General features: G+C 45.4%; 1 protein-coding gene across 1 annotated transcript in view; it reads right to left on the reverse strand.

The window, feature by feature from the left end:
* Nucleotides 1–16,677, reverse strand: part of il16 (interleukin 16) — a 124,973-nt gene extending 108,296 nt beyond the window's left edge. The window contains exons 1-4 of the mRNA XM_070858677.1: nucleotides 16,290–16,677; nucleotides 9,217–9,227; nucleotides 8,341–8,474; nucleotides 1,265–1,397 (exon numbers count right to left, since the gene is read on the reverse strand). Of these exons, the coding sequence (XP_070714778.1) occupies nucleotides 1,265–1,397; nucleotides 8,341–8,474; nucleotides 9,217–9,227; nucleotides 16,290–16,677 (666 nt within the window). The remainder of the gene's footprint in view (nucleotides 1–1,264; nucleotides 1,398–8,340; nucleotides 8,475–9,216; nucleotides 9,228–16,289) is intronic.
* Between the last annotated feature and the right edge of the window lie 1,088 nt (nucleotides 16,678–17,765).

Raw genomic sequence — 17,765 nt, forward strand, 5'->3', positions numbered from 1 at the left:
TGCAAGTATATTCCTCCTTGTCACTTCACTGTTTAAAAGGAAGGTGGGACAGATATCCAGGACATTTTAGACCTATTCGTCCAATGTCTGTGTTGGGGAAGTTAGTAGAATCTATTATTAGGGACTGGGTGACTGAGCACTTGGACAAACATGAGTTGATCAGAGAGCCAGCATGGATTTGTAAAAGGCAAGTCAGGTCTAATGAACCAAGTTGAACTTTCTGAGGAGGACACTAATGTGGTAGATAAGGGAGTGTCTATGGATGTTGTTTACAGAGAATTCCAGAAGGCATTCGATAAGGTTCCACAAAAGCAACGGACACAAGCGAGTGTTAGCAAAAATTAAAGCAAATGGAACTGGTGGCAACTTTTGTTACACACCAACAACCCCCTCCCACACTTTGCAACAATGTGGGACCAAAATTGGCCTCAATTTGGGGTGGATAATTAGAATTAGATTGCAAATTACCGTCCCAATCGATGGATCGGTGGATAGAGGGAACTTGCCCGCGATTCTTCTGAAAAATCATTGGGGCGGTAGCGAGTCGGGAGTGGAGCGGAAGGCACACGGGGTTATCAGCGCCGTGCCGACACTTAGCAATGTCCCTCCCTTTCACTTAAAGGGGAGGGACGCTGTGAGACCTACTTGTTGCCCACTGGACCACCAGGGAGGGCTTCGGCCGGGCCAGTGGGCCGGTACCCAAGAGGAGGTGCTGGGCTGCCTGTTGGCGGCCCAGCCGAACCCGTGGCCGCCATTGTCGGGCTGATTGCGGAGCCGGCCGACAATTTTTTAAAATGGCAGCCGTGGCGGTGCGCCCTCCCCTTTAAGGGCGGACGCACCGCCCAGCCACTGGCAGCTTCCCAACGCCCGAAGCTTTCGGGGGCACTGACCCGCGGTCGATCGATTGTTTGAGGGCAATGTCGTTTCCGGGGCGGGGAACAAGCGGTGCGCGCTCAACCGTCATTCACATAGGAACGGGGCGGGTACCTTCCCTGCCTCAAAAATCACCAGGGCAACGTCCCAATCGTCAGAGAGTCCGTCCCGACTGGGCGGGAACACATTTCCGCTCCGTTACCCCCTCTTTGATGCGGCAACGCTCTAATGGAGGAGGTGGAGCAGAGCAGGGGGGAGGTAGTGCCCGCTGGTAAAGAGCAAAACAAGCAATACAAAGGACAGTGCCAAGGAGATTTGCCCCAGGACTGTCTATTCGGGTAGAGCACATTCATGGCAATAAAGTATTTTTTAATCAACTTATGCAACTTACTTTGCTTGCAACTACCAAATCCACCAAGCCTTTTATTGAGTGTATCAGAAAATCAGCCTCTTGGAATGAAAGTCCAGTCAGTGAGGAGCCATTGACCTCGAGCAGTTTATCTCCCGGCTTGAGACGCCCATCTCTAAATGTCATGTTTAAAAGAAATCTCAAATTAATACTTTGAAAAACATCGTGGGAGAATAATTAACAACATGTGATACCTGGTTTCTGCATTGCATCATACGCAATGGGAGAATGCACAAAGCCTTGTACTGTGCAGTCTACAGAAGGCTTGTCATTGTAATTTCTGCGAGTAAATCTGGTCATTAGAATGCAAGAGTTTAGTTATGTTGAAGTTTCATGAGGTTTGAACAAATGGTCGATGCTACAGGCGAGTGTTTAACTCTAACCCCGATTAAACGCTCTTTATTGTTGGTGAAAACAGTAGATACTGGACTTCAGACAACTGTAGAAACATTCAGGTACAAATACTGCACAGCATCATTGCAAGATCGTTGAGTAGTAGAGTGTTTCCAATTCTCAAAGAACGCTGTGATAGACCCACATAAATACCAGATACCAGGGTCTTCAACTCCTTCCAGACAAAGTTTCGAATGCAGTGATGTATACAGAACAGAGTATATTTGTTGGAGCGGATTTTTGGACATATACTTGACTAGTATACAGGACCAAACATTTGTTTTTATTTTCCACTTTAATGAATTTTGTAAGGGACAATACTGATGCATTATGCTTTATATTAAAAAAACAGTTAGACTTCAAGGTATGCTGGCCTTGTGTTATGGAGATAGGAAAGTGAGATAATGAATGACTGGAGAGATAAGTGCTGGATATGTTTGTCTATACCGGTGCCAAAAGGCCTGCACTTGTTTATAATGCCCTGTCACAATGCGAGGATGGTTTATATCAAGAGCTCAGCCTTGGATGAAAAGCTTTGTAAACCTTGTAATGCGATGATTAGACTTAAGGACTAGTGCTAAAGCATGTGATGTAAAGTGACGTAATTTGTAAGATAAAAGAACCTCACTGGAGATACCAAATTGAGAAGTGGTTCAGAGACAGGGGTCTCTAACACTTCTCCCAAAGCTTTGTCTCCGATTTAATAAACCTCTCTTTATATATTATACAGTCTCGGAAATATTTTTCCACAACAAAATGGCGTCACGAACAGGATGCTGTCCGATCAGACGTGATCACTTAAGACAGTATCTGGAATCTGGTGCTAGAGACTGAAAAGAGAGGTGTACGGGCACGACGGGATAGTGTGTAAGATACGAGTAAGTAGATGGCGGGAAGAGGCTGACTAACCAGTTTGAGTTGTCCCTTTAGTAAATAAGGTCGGTGCGGAAGGGAACTGATCACTCCAACCTAGAGCCGAAAACTCCGGTGGTAAGGAAACACGCTAGCTTTGTTGCGAAGACAAAGGGTCTCCACAGAGTAGTTGTGGCCGTGAGTATTACAGAAACAAAGGGAAACATCCGAGACTGGCGAACATGGAAGGTAAGGAAGGGAATGTAAAACGCGGGCTGCCCGGGTCATTAATTAATTCCTATCATTAATTGTAACTTGCGTAATTACGTAATGCCATAAGAAAAGCTGATAGTGACTATCTTAAGTGACATATGGATCTAGACATAAGCTTTGTCGAATGAAGAGAGACTTTTGTGAGTGTCTATTTTGAATGAAGAGAGTACTTGAGTGATTTTGACTGCGGAATGAATGAAAGCCTGTTTGGGAAGGTGTGGAGTTGCCTGCCTGTTTTAGCTCCACCCACTTTTTCCAAACAGAGTGAAAATTTGTTTAACCCTTCGTAGTGTTGTCCTGTATGTGGGAAGTTTAAGAAACTGTGAACCTTATGGTATTATATTTTAAGTTAGAAACGAAGGTGTGGATATATTCGGATGATAAGTTACGGAGCTAGGAACTGCACAAAGGATAGGTTTGTTGAGTAAAAGATAAAAAAATACATGGTCCCGGTAGTAAAAAAAAAATAATTTATTTGACACGCTCACTTACTTGTCGAAAGAAAACATACAATTGGGTTGAAAGACATAAATTTAGTCTAGGAATGAGATAAAGAATGCCTTTTAAAACGTTCCCATTTTCCTTTGTGTAAAACCTTGACACGAAAGCTTCTAGCTCAGTAAAAAAAAAAAAAGAGTTTTAAATTTAGAAATACCTTCAGGGATCAGGTCAAACTCCTGGGTGAGTGGTGAGCTGTGAAGGTGTAAAAAGGCTAAAACAGTAAGCTTTAGCAGTTTAGAAAAAAAAAAGATAAAGCAGGAAAAGGTCTCTGCCACGGGAACAGGAGGAGGGCAGAAAAGGGGGACTTGCCATAATTGTGGAAAACCGGGCCATTTTGCCAGGGAATGCAAAGGAAAAGGCAGTGAAAAGCAATGTACGTATTGTGGTAAGAAAGGGCACCTGGAAGCGACATGCTATGGTAAAAATGGCTATCCTAATAAGACAAGGACCCTGTCAGAACAGGAATACCAGCAGTGGCAGGCATACAAAGCCACCCGGTGATGTCCGGCGGCCCCTGTACAAAGTAAAAAGGAGGGAAGGATATATGTATCTGCACTAGTAGAGGGCCGACAATGTGAGATGCTAGTGGACACGGGAGCCTCAATATCCATTACCAATCCAGATGTATAGCCGCGCTAGATTGCGCAGCTTGGGCAGTAAAAATTAAGCGAGCCTGTGGTGATGACTGGAAACATCATTCTCCACACTAAACACATATTGGTAGAAATGTTAAACACAGGAAAACTGAGAACCGTATCTAATATGAGACGGGCAAAGTGGGAAGCAGTCCTCTTAACACCCAACAAAGCGGTAACCATAATTAGGGATGTTGGAAACAACCCCGCAGAAGGTATGATGGGTGAAGGGGAACCCCACTTTTGCGAAGAGGTATGTGAGGATATGGAAAAGGATAGAATAAAAGACGCCCCCCTTCAAACCGCAGAACAAACCTTGTTTGTGGACGGCTCACGAAAATACGTAGAGGGACTACCTCGTACCGGATGGGCCGTAGTTAACCAGGATCTAGAGACAATTGAATCAGGGCGAATTAATGGGGGGTCGTCAGCTCAAGTGGCAGAACTGGTAGCCCTCACCCGGGCACTGGAATTATCGGAAAATAAGATTGTTAATATCTATACGGACAGTAGATATGCATTCGGGATAGTACATGATTATATGACAGCATGGGGGAGAAGGGGTTTTATCACAACTAGCGGACATCCCATAAAGCATCAGCTGAGAATAGAAGCTCTTTTAGCAGCCAGTAATAAACCAAAACAGGTAGCGGTTATTAAAATTAAAGCCCACAGGAGGGAACCGGACCGAACCAGTCCAGATTGGCTGAGTCACCAGGGAAATAAAGCTGCAGACTTAGCTGCACAGAAGGCATTAGAACAGGAAGAGTGTGAGGAAGCCTCAGTCAGTGCCGCTGGGACCCGAGACGAACAGATAAGTATTGAGAAACTACACCAGGACACTTCTGAGGAGGAAATAGGTATGTGGACAAAGCAGGGCGCAACGCAAGGGAAGGATAACGTTTGGAGACGAAACGACAAGGTAATGGCGCCTGAATGCATACAGAATACCTTATTGGAGTTGCATCATGGCCTGTCCCATTCATGACGAGAGGCCATGACCGGGAGTCTTGGAAGAGATTGGTGGTGGAAAGGGATGGGGAGAGATATCGCCAAATATTGCCATCGATGCGTTACGTACGCACAATATAATCCAGGCAGGCCCATTAAAATTAAAATGGGACACCAGCCCCGTTCACGGGGACCATGGGAACATGTACAAATTGATTTCACAGGTCCTTTGCCCCCATCCCATGGGAAAAGATATTGCCTAGTGATTATAGATCAATTTACCCGGTGGGTGGAAGCTTTCCCCACACGTGATTGCACTGCCTCAACAGTGGCAAGGATATTCTGACCAAGGCAACCACTTCACCGAAAAAAAAAATTGTAAAAACAATATGCCAGCTGATGGGCATAAAACAAAAAATTCCACATCCCCTACCACCCGCAGAGTTCTGGGATGGTAGAGTGCATGAACCATACCCTTAAGAACGCCCTGGCAAAGGCCATGCAAACGTCAGGAAAAACGTGGACAGAAGTATTACCCATTATATTGATGAAGATAAGAGCCATGACAAACCGGACAACCGGATTAACCCCTTATGAACTAATGACAGGAAGGGCGATGCAATTACCAGAGAACATCATAACAGGGGGGGGGGCCGATGTAGGCCCATTAAAAGACAAAATAAAACGATATGTTTTGGAACTAAGTACTCAATTAAAAGGGATGCGTAAATTAGTTAGGGACAATCAGGAAGAAAGAGACGCGGAAGCAGAGCTTACAAAGCTCCCTGAAGTCCCGTTGGTGGGAAGTCGCGTTATGGTAAGGGTCCTCCCGGGAAAACCGGGGTTTGCCCCAAAATGGATAGGACCATATGAGGTTATAATCAGTGGGGACACTTGTGCCTGCATCGATGTTAAAGGGAGCGGACAATGGAAGCATTGGACCCAGCTTAAGGTTTTTGAACCAGCCGTTTAGCACACGTATTAGTTGTTGTTGTTTGTCTATTTACAGATTGACAGCGAGAGATTCTTCAAGCAAGCCATACGGCCATTTTGCCTTTGACTATTTGTTAATTATAGAGTAATAAGATGAAACTATATATTGCGATCGGTGCGATTATCATAGTTCGTGTTAGGTCTGGCTTGCTAGCTAGACCGAAACGAGAGTTACATGTGAATATCTTTTTGTACATGTCTTATGTTTATGCGCAAAATGAGAACTTTTCCAGTTGCTGGGTATGTTCGCACATCCCCATACATAGCAAAGGAGGCATCCCTTTGAGGTCAATCTCCCTTAACATTTCGCAAGTAGCAGAGTGGGTAATGCGACAAAACGGTACAGGGGAAGTAAATGATATTTGGAACCAGGGTGGGGATAAAGAAACGTGGAGATCGGGGGGGTTACCTTTTGGATGCATTGACGGATGGTACCAGCCGGAATACAATAGGTCGGTACGACCCCCGTTCCTGGTTTTGACCAACACCTCAGGAGTTGGAAGGCCCACCGCTGACATTTGTCTCACTAGAAACCTGACCGGTGAGGAAACGGGTTTTGTAGCAGGATACTTTAACCTCGCCAGGTGGAACATAATAGCCAGCGAAACAACAAACCAGGGGTTCTTTGAAATCGAGGGTTTGAAGAATCAGACAAGTAGTCAGGACTGGGACCCTAAGATTAGGTGGCGATGGGGGGCTGAGAGAGAGATTGGAATCGAATCTAACAGCATACAATGGCACTTATTTTGTGTGCGGGCATAAGGCCTACCCCTGGTTGCCACAGGACTGGAGGGAGTCCTGTTATTTGGGATATGTGGTCCCCTTTTGTCAGACGGGTACGTACTTTAGCAGAAGTACAGACACCAGGTTGACTAAGACGAGATCTTACCCCGGTAGAGTGGCTATTTGGGGTTATGATGCTCCCATTCGGGATAGGACGCACCATGGATGAATTACGTAACCTAGAGAGGGTACTGGAACAGATAGTTAATGACACTGCTGAAGCAATAGAGGGCATAACGGCTGAAATGGTAGCCATACACACAATGGTACTCCAGAACCGAATGGCCCTAGATACTAGCACAAAATGGGGGCACATGTGCCTTAATTGGAACTGAATGTTGCACTTACATTCCCGATAATTCAGAAAACATAACCAACCTCGCTGATCACATAAGAAGGGAGGTAAAGAAGTTATCCACGACAGCAGGAGGATCTGGCTGGTTTGACTGGCTGTTAGGGGAATCCTGGGGGTCCTATCGTATGCATGGAGTAATTATTCTGGTTGTAATAATAATTACTTGCTGTATTATTGGGTGTTTTGATATCTGCTGTAAAGTTATGATGGCCCGACTGATGCCAGTAGCCAGTGTAATCGCCGAAGAAGAAGCACACCTGATGGAAATACATGAAGACACCAAGGATGAAGAAACAGATGAAGTTGACACCGAACACTATCTTTGAAGGGTAGCCTAGAGCTACAGGCAAGGTGGACATATGGAACATCAGGGAAGTAACATACCCCAAAGGACGAATATATGACACCATGCTACTATCATTGTGGTCATCTGGATTTCGTGAACATCCTCCAGGACCAAAAGGGGGAATATTATTGGAGCGGATTTTTGGACATATACTTGACTAGTATACGGGACCAAACATTTGTTTTTATTTTCCACTTTAATGAATTTTGTAAGGGACAATACTGATGCATTGTGCTTTATATTAAAAAAAACACAGTTAGACTTCAAGGTATGCTGGCCTTGAGTTATGGAGATAGGAAAGTGAGATAATGAACGATTGGAGAGATAAGTGCTGGGTATGTTTGTCCATACCGGTGCCAAAAGGCCTGCACTTGTTTATAATGCCCTGTCACAATGCAAGGATGGTTTATATCAAGAGCTCAGCCTTGGATGAAAAGCTTTGTAAACCTTGTAATGCGATGATTAGACTTAAGGACGAGTGCTAAAGCATGTGATGTAAAATGACGTAATTTGTAAGATAAAAGAACTTCACTGAAGATACCAAATTGAGAAGTGGTTCAGAGACAGGGGTCTCTAACACTTCTCCCAAAGCTTTGTCTCCGATTTAATAAACCTCTCTTTATATATTATACAGTCTCGGAAATATTTTTCCACAACAATATTTAATAATAATCAGTAACAATGACACAAATTTTGACTTTAACCCCAGAGTGGTAATCTGGCAAAGCGGATCGCCTACCCTTTATAGAACCCACCCAATTTCCAGCCCATGGTGGAATTAATGGCGGAGAGGGGAATCTGGTACAAATGCATCGGGATGGTGGTAATTTCCAGCTTCACTGCTCTCTGAGCACCTTCATCAAACTCAACCATCTGCACAAACCGAGGTCACACATTGGTCCGAGATCACGGAACAACAGGCACACCTGGGCGATCTCCTGCAAAGCAGGGACTCCCCACACGCTGAGGGAATTACCTGTCAGCTGCCCCTCCGCTGATCACCTGGCTAACCGTTATAGCAGAAGGTCGATTCCCATCCGCCGCGATCCTGATCCCTAGTTCCTTTTCTCCCGTGGCTATATACAGCCTCCAGTTACACAGTGCGGCCTCCTGCCAAAGCAATGCATGTTTGTTTGTTTAGATTCAGTACGGCAAAGTCACAATATCCAAAGAACTTAGGACCAGTGCAGTGAATTCCATTTCTGTAGTACATTTATGCCAAGATGGCTTTTATACTTGCTGAATCAATGAGCAATTTGTAGGCAAATTGAGAAAAGAATGAAATGTGCAATCCCAGGGCAGACACTTTCCTGCCGAGACACCAATGGGGAAAATTGTCTGGGGCACACACGAATTTTAGGTGTGGTGGGCACTGTTCCCTGTAAATATTTGGGGGGGGGGGGAGCCGTGCGGCCCCTTTAACTGGCTGTGGAGCCCATTGAAGAGTCCACGCATGTGTGCTTTCTTCAATCTGAAAGCCGGTTCACGGGTTGTACGGGACCCCTGGGGCGCTGCAAGGCCACACAGCTTAAAGGGTGAATTGGTGGTGGGCATAGATCTGCGTCGAGGCACGCAGAGCGCGCAAGAACTTCCATTTATATAGCGCCTTTAACAGAATAAAACGTCCCAAGGTACTTCACAGGAGCGATTAACAAACAGAATTTGACACCGAGCCACAGAAGGAGATATTAGGACAGATGGCCAAAAGCTTAGGTTTTAAGAAGCATCTTAAAGGAAGAGAGAGAGAGAGAGGCGGAGAGGTTTAGGGAGGGAATTCCAGACCTTGGGGCAAATTCATACAATTTACCACTATCATCGATCTATGTGCACCTTTACTCTCACTCAGTACTACCTGGTAAAACTCTGATTTCCAGACTCCACTGATATTTACTATACATACCCACAGGATTCATAAGTAGTGACTATCTCAAGCACCCATGTGCATGTGCAGAATTGAAGGTTACAACAAGTCCACACAGGTAAACTACGATAAAAAATACACCTAAAGCAAGTGTTTTGCCACTGACGCGCATCATTGTAAAAAAAATTACTACACAACTTCCAGTAGAAAAGTTCCATTTATTGGATATGTTAAACTGAGGCCCCAGTCTGCTTGTTCTGAGTGTGAACGATCCCATGGCATTATTTGGGATTTCAATCATTTGCGCATGAAAGGATTTGGGAGAGGACCTAGTAAAGGCCTTCCCGCCTCCATATAGACCCCAATCACTCATCCATGGAGGTTTCAGGCTCTGACAAGGCCTAAAAAGGCTGCAGCTCCCTTTTTTAAGACTGTTGAAGTACTTTAGTATGGTGCGAGGGAGTTGGTTGTAAGTGGCAGACTTCTGAGAAGTGACGGCTAAATCGTCATACCTTGCCTGGCCTGGTGAGGTCATTAAACTTTCAACGGCATTGAGTGTCTAAGTGAGGGGTCGTTGACTGACTGCCTTGACCACCTCCTTCCACTGGACCTGTGGACACCCTTTTGAGGGCCTCTGTTCCTCTTGTCCCGTACCTGGGCCTGCAGCCTGACCAGTGCTGCTGCTGAAACCTGGGGGTCTCTCTGCCCTACAATAGATCCCTCTAACTTTCTCCAACAAATGTGTTATCATGATTCCCTTTAAGCAGCTGCAGGCATTTAAATCCAGCAGAAGCATCCATTCCTACCCCATCCCTCCAAATAGGGCGGGCTCCCAATCAGAAGCCTTAGGCATGGCAGGAGCCCACCTCAAATATTCAAGTTAGGCTGATCCAGCAATGTTAGCGCTGGATCAGTCAGGCGGGCAGAATTCCTGCCCCATCCATCTTCTACCCAGTCATGTCAAAGAGGAAAACTATGGCTCAGTAATTTACCAAAACTAATTAGCCATTGGTTTCCTTCCTTATCACTGAGTCCGAGTGCTCACCCTCCAATCCTATGGGACAACCTTCCCCTCCACAGAATTTGGGAATTATTTATCTCCAGCTTCCCTCGGGATCCTTGGACGTAAACAGTCAGATTTGTCTACTTTTGAGTAATATTTTTAAGCACAATATGTCGCAAAACTGGAGACCAGTGCGACTGATTCATGGCCTGTACGATTTTCTCTCCATTATTCTGACCTCTACCCCTCAATTCCCGATATGCACTCCTGTTACATGAAGCGATCAACTGAGAGCACTGAATTGTAAAAAATACCCCCAATTTGAGCCTAGACAGTGAGTATTGATGGGATAGTCATGGGAATTGATGGGATAGTCATGGGATAGGTCAGGGGATAGTCAACTTTGGAGGGCACAATAACTGAGCCCAATCTGGACTGCACCAGAAGTCCATACACATAGCCATTCCAGTAGGAGGCCACTCCATTCTGATCAAGGATGGGAACCTTTGGATCAAGGCAACTAAGGTTAAAGGTCAGGCTCATGCTGCCACCAAGGCTGAAAGGAGCTGGCTCAGCACAGACCAGGGGTCAGATCAGGTACTCTATCCATTGTGCACAAAATGGCTGTCGCGTTTCCTACCTTACAACAGTGACTACATTTGAAAAAGTACTTCATTGGCTGTAGAGAGCTTTGGGATGTCCTGAGGTGGTGAAAGGTGCTATATAAATGCAAGTGTTTCTGAGAGTATTCTGTGGTGCAGGCTCGAAGGGCCGAATGGCCTACTCCTGCACCTATTTTCTATGCACTATGCTCTATCTGGATACTTTATGCACTGTTACTGTGTACGTTATTTAGCTCCACATATTGCTGTACATTTACCCTCCAATTCACAGCATCTTTTCCACAATTTTCTGGAGAAGTTGCATGACTTAAAGCAATGTGACATAAAATCCGATTGCATAATTGGGACAGCATAAACAGTCTGCAGCGCAACTGAACAATGCTTTACTTTACTGGGAGAAGTTGGCTCCATAAAATCAATGTAAAATATGACCATCATAAGCACCACAGAATAAGGCTTATTCTTGCTTTGTGGAAAAGGGTTCCCGAATAATAAACACTGATCTGTTTGTGGTAGATTTATCGCTAATCTTATCAGCAGAAGTTCTGTGCCTCGCCCGAGTCAGCCCTATTTCCCCTGGTGCTGTGGAGGAAACGAGGCCAGAAACCAGTTATGTTGGACCGCTGTCCACCACAAGTTTCCCGTGAATTTCTGGGGCTTTTCAAAATGGACAGGGTCTGCAGATAAAGGTCCAACACCATGTTAATAAAAAAAAGGAAAGGCTTGGATTTATATAGCGCCTTTCACAACCACCGGGCGTCTCAAAGCGCTTTACAGCCAATGAAGTACTTTTGGGGTGTAGTCACTGTTGCAATGTAGGGAATGCGGCAGACAATTTGCGCACAGCAAGCTCCCACAAACAGCAATGTGATAATGACCAGATAATCTGTTTTTTTTTGTTATGTTGATTGAGGGATAAATATTGGCCCTAGGATACTGGGGATAACTCCCCTGCTCTTCTTCAAAATAGTGCCATGGAATCTTTTACGCCCACCTGAGAAAGCAGACAGGGCCTCGGTTTAACGCCTCATTCGAAAGACAGCACCTCCGACAGTGCAGCACTCCCTCAGCACTGCACTGGAGTGGGACTTGAACCCACAACCTTCTAACTCAGAGGCAAGGGAGCTACTCACTGAGCCACAGCTGACACTGACATGACAAGGAGAAGGATCATGTGATAGAACCCTCCAAAGCTCAGAGGGTCCAGGGGGCCCAGGAAGAATCTGTCTATTAACAAATTCATGGAACTGTTTACTATTGTAATTAGTTCAAAGCAGATGCATTAGATTGAAAATCCTCACTGTATATAATCACATTATTATGTTGTTGGGACCGTGACACATATTTCCATGGCAGGTTACACAAATGAGACCAAATGTACATTGTGTATATCTGCAAATGTTTGCAATGTACCTGCTCCATCAATAAACCAATCACCACCAGTCGGCTCTGATAAACAGCACAATAAATAGTAAACTTAGCAAAGATCAGCGTGGTAAACAGTTTATCATATTCAGCATCGCTCGTAAATAGCCCGACTCCTTCTGTACTTGTATCAGTAGTGCGAACTCTGCAGAGATTCTTGAAATGGAGAATCTCCTGTGCTGGATTTTTTTTCATTGCTTTTAAAGGTAATTATTGGATGGGACACGGTACACCAACAATATGACAAATGGCTTCTACAAAGGCTCCTCTTCCTGCTCCAGTACCGTTACCTCTGGAGTCTCCCAAGGATCTATCCTTGGCACCCTTCTATTTCTAATATCATCATCAGAGGCGGTCCCTCGAACGAGGATGACTTGCTTCCACACGAGTTCACAGATGTTTCAATGAAGGACCCAATGTTCCAGTCCTGAACTCCAATTGAGGGGGTGGAAGATGCCTGTGCATGGATTTTTTTAACGTGTGGTGACCGTTACACACCAGCCACCACACGGGCTCGACAGAGCTAGGCCTTTATCCAATGGCAAGGGTTAACCAGGACAACTGGAGACCAGCTCTGCTGCACGGACCTAGTGCGTGCACATATCGCAGTGTGGGCTTGCCCATGCTGCCCCTGGGCCCTCTCCTCTTCTAACATACATGCTGCCTCTCAGCAATATCACCTGAAAACACAACAGATTCCACATGTATGCTGACTTGACTATTCCAATGCTCTCCTGTCCGGCCTACCTTCTTCCACCCTCCATAAACTTCAGCTCATCCAAAGCTCGGCTGCCTGTACTCTAACTCGCACCAAGTCCCGTTCACCCATCACTCCTATACTCGCTATCCTACATTGGCTCCCGGTCCTGCATCGCCTCAAATTTAAAATTCCAATCCTTGTGTTAAAATCGCTCCGTGACCTTGCCCATCCCCCTATTCTATAATCTCCTTCAGCCTTACAACCCTCTGCGATCACCACGTTTCTCCAATTCTGGCCCCTTGTGCATCCGTCTAGGTTCTTAACTCTGGAATTCCCTCTCTAAACCTCTCCACTTCTCTCTCCTCCTTCAATATGCTCCTTAAAACCTACCTCTTTGGCCAAGATTTTGATCAGCTATCCTAATGGCTCTTTGTGTGGCTCAGTGTCAAATTTTGCCTGATAACTCTCCTCTGAAGCGCCTTGGAACGTTTTACTACATTAAAGGCGCTACATAAATGCAAGTTGTTGTTGTTGATGTGCTGACAGTTGGTGTTCTATGAATTATACACAGTGACCCTCCTTCTGGATTTCTTCTCCACCTGCACATGTTTGCAATGTTTAGTTACAACAGGTTTGATGTTAAATTGTTCAACATCCAGACTTTTGATAATGCAAACTTCAGAAGATAGGAAAAAATACTCATCTATGAGGATAGTAAGGGTCTATTTCCATTGGTGGAGTAATCTATTACGAGGGGGCATAGTTTTAAGGTGGTTGGTGGAAGCTTTAGAGGGGATTTGAGGAGGGGGCTTCTTTACGCAGAGGGTTGTGGGGATCTGGAACTTGCTGCCTGGAAGAGTGGTGGATGCAGAAACCCTCACCACTTTTAAGAGATGGTTGGATGGGTTAAAGTGCCATAACCTGCAGGGTTATGGACCTAGAGTTGGTAATTGGGATTAGACTGGATGACCTTTTGTTGGACGGAGCAGATATAATGGCAAGTACTGCAGGGAATAGAATACGGGTGATCTCCTGGACTAGTTTCGATCGCCTGGATGGGTTGGAGAGGAATTTTCCCTGATTTTTTCTCCCAAGATTGGCCTGGGTTTTTAATCTGGTTTTTGCCTCTCCCAGGAGATGGCATGGCTCTGGTTATAAGAACACAAGAATTAGGAACAGGAGTAGGCCATCTAGCCCCTCGAGCCTGCTCCTTCATTCAACAGATCATGGCTGATCTGGCCGTGGACTCAGCTGCACTTACCTGCCCGCTCCCCATAACCCTTAATTCCCTTATTGGTTAAAAATCTATCAATCTGTGATTTGAATACATTCAATGAGCTAGCCTCAACTGCTTCCTTGGGCAGAGAATTCCACAGATTCACAACCCTCTAGGAGAAGAAATTCCTTCTCAACTCGGTTTTAAATTGGCTACCCCGTATTTTAAGGCTGTGCCCCCTAGTTCTAGTCTCCTCGACCAGTGGAAACAACCTCTCTGCCTCTATCTTGTCTATCCCTTTCATGATTTTGAATGTTTCTATAAGATCACCCCTCATCCTTCTGAACTCCAACGAGTAAAGACCCAGTCTACTCAATCTATCATCATAAGGTAACCCCCTCATCTCCGGAATCAGCCTAGTGAATCGTCTCTGTACCCCCTCCAAAGCTAGTATATCCTTTCTTAAGTAAGGTGACCAAAACTGCACGCAGTACTCCAGGTGCGGCCTCACCAATACCCTGTACAGTTGCAGCAGGACCTCCCTGCTTTTGTACTCTATCCCTCTCGCAATGAAGGCCAACATTCCATTCGCCTTCCTGATTACCTGCTGCACCTGCAAACTAACTTTTTAGGATTCATGCACAAGGACCCCCAGGTCCCTCTGCACCGCAGCATGTTGTAATTTCTCCCCATTCAAATAATAATCCCTTTTACTGTTTTTTTTTTCCCCCAAGGTGGATGACCTCACATTTTCCGACATTGTATTTCATCTGCCAAACCTTAGCCCATTCGCCTAACCTATCTAAATCGCTTTGCAGCCTCTGTGTCCTCTACACAACCCGCTTTACCACTAATCTTAGTGTCATCTGCAAATTTTATTACACTACACTCTGTCCCATCTTCCAGGTCATCTATGTATATTGTAAACAGTTGTGGTCCCAGCACCGATCCCCGTGGCACACCAGTAACCACTGATTTCCAACCCGAAAAGGACCCATTTATCCTGACTCTCTGCTTTCTGTTAGCCAGCCAATTCTCTATCCATGCTAATACATTTCCTCTGACTCCGCGTACCTTAATCTTCTGCAGTAATCTTTTGTGTGGTACCTTATCGAATGCCTTTTGGAAATCTAAATACACCACATCCATCGGTACACCTCCATCCACCATGCTCATTATATCCTCAAAGAATTCCAGTAAATTAGTTAAACATGATTTCCCCTTCATGAATCCATGCTGCGTCTGTTTGATTGCACTATTCCTATCTAGATGTCCCGCTATTTCTTCCTTAATGATAGCTTCAAGCATTTTCCCCACTACAGATGTTAAACTAACTGGCCTATAGTTACATGCCTTTTGTCTGCCCCCTTTTTTTTTTTAAAAACAGAGGCGTTACATTAGCTGCTTTCCAATCCGCTGATACCTCCCCAGAGTCCAGAGAATTTTGGTCGATTATAACGAATGCATCTGCCATCTCTTTTAATACCCTGGGATGCATTTCATCAGGACCAGGGGACTTGTCTACCTTGAGTCCTTTTAGCCTGTCTAGCACTACCCGCCTAGTGATAGTGATTATAGTGGTTGGGGTGGAGTGCAGAATGTTTTAGTATAAGGGGTGTCGCAGTTGTGATGAGGCAGATTGTTTGGGCTGGGTGCTCTTTGCCTTTCCATCATTGTTCATAGGTTTACATGTAACCTTTACAGCTGCTGACCAAGGGCCGTGCGGCTCTTTGTCAGCTGGCACGGACACGATGGGCCGGAATGGCCTCCTTCTGCACTGTAAATTTCTATGTATCTATGTACAAAAACAGAAAATTCTGGAAATACACAGCAGATCGGTTCGTTCTTGTAACGTGACAGGGTAACTGTATCACAAAGGGCTACATCCAAAACGTCATAACCAGTCTCCATGGAGATTGACTGACCAGCACAGTACTTCCTGTCCCAGAAATCCACCTGGGGTGGGGCGTATAACGGGTAGTATCGGATGGTCCACCCATTACACGCAGCGCCTGAGATTAATTTCTAGGCCCCAGCGTTTGCAGTTTCTGGGGTTTCTTCGTGCCTGTCTGTACAATGTATTTACCTTAATGAGACGTTCCTTGCCGATATCCTTTCCAGTCTCCGCAGTTCCGCCCGGTTTCAGCTCACTTTGAATCGCAGGAACATTGACATTTGGGGCCTTGTGCTGGGCTTGAGATTCCGCCTGTAATTTGGGGCCATTTATAGATAATTCACTAGCACCTTCAGGCACGCTATCCTTTGAAGCAGAATCGGTTTCCTCGGCACTTGTTCTGTCATCGTTGATCTTTGAGTTACACAATAAGAATGTTCTAGAAATTACCCCAAACTTTCTGGATTTCTTGTTGTTTTTGCCTAAAGCGTGTTTCTGACTTTTCTGGGAGGAGGAAGTGTCCTTTCGTTTCTGTCTGTTGCTGCAAGAATAAAGCATTTCTGGCGGACTTCTCTCGATCCTCACCAGCATGAAGAACCGTTATCCCTTTTATAGCTAATGCACATTCCCTGTAAATGTAACCAGAATGAACATTAGTGCAAACAAGCTTGTCTTAAAACCCCACAATAGCTGCAGAACTGAAGGATAAATCATGTCTCTACTAACGGCAAATAAGAACATAAGAAATAGGAACAGGAGTAGGCCATACGGCCCCTCGAGCCTGCTCCGCCATTCAATAAGATCATGGCTGATCTGATCTTGGCCTCGGCCTCAACTCCACTTCCCTGTCCACTCCCCATAACCCCTTAATCCCTTATTGGTTAAGAAACTGTCTATCTCTGTCTTAAAGTTATTTACTGTTCCAGCTTCCACAGCTCTTCGAGGCAGCAAATTCCACAGATTTACAACCCACTGAGAGAAGAATGCCCCATGACTCTATATAAATACTCCAACTTTTTGCTCTACATATTCAATCGTGCCCATGTTTGTAGGTGTGCTGCGCACTTAATGTGCCATTGGCCACTTAACGTGGCCCAGGCTGCACGCAATATTTGTGTTGCCTGCTCATTAACATGACTCAGACGTGTAGCCAGTGCTACCCCCGCTATTCATTGCCTGTTGGGGGGAGGGGCGGGGACAGGGGGGGCTGCTATTGAGCTTTTCTGATGCCACATAAAGGCAGCCAGCACCTTTTAAAGGGGAGGTGCACCCTGACTGCAAACAGCAGCAAAGCACTTGGGAATTGAGAAATGGCTGCTTGAGCTGCAGAGGACTCGGATGCTGACTGCGAGGGCCCATTCTACCGAAGGAGATTGATGGGCAAAGGTCGGGAAATGCTGGGTCCACTATGCACCCTGCCAGTGAGCTTGCACACAATGTTGCAGAGCGAGGAAGTGTCCAGCTCCAATTTGTGCCAAGGCTTAGATATTGCACCTCAGTTAATATGTGCATATCAAGTCGAGTATCAAAACCACTTTGTAACAATGTTAAACTTGGAGCATTGGTTAAGTGCCAAGTCCCAAACTGATACGCAATTGAAGCAAAGCGAGATTCCTGCTTCCATGAAGTCTCCCTCAACTCCACCCTGGTGTCACGTTGGGCCCTGACTTTGGATTCAG

The sequence above is a fragment of the Pristiophorus japonicus genome, chromosome 17, assembly GCF_044704955.1.
Source record: "Pristiophorus japonicus isolate sPriJap1 chromosome 17, sPriJap1.hap1, whole genome shotgun sequence".
NCBI classification, from domain to species: Eukaryota; Metazoa; Chordata; class Chondrichthyes; family Pristiophoridae; genus Pristiophorus; species Pristiophorus japonicus.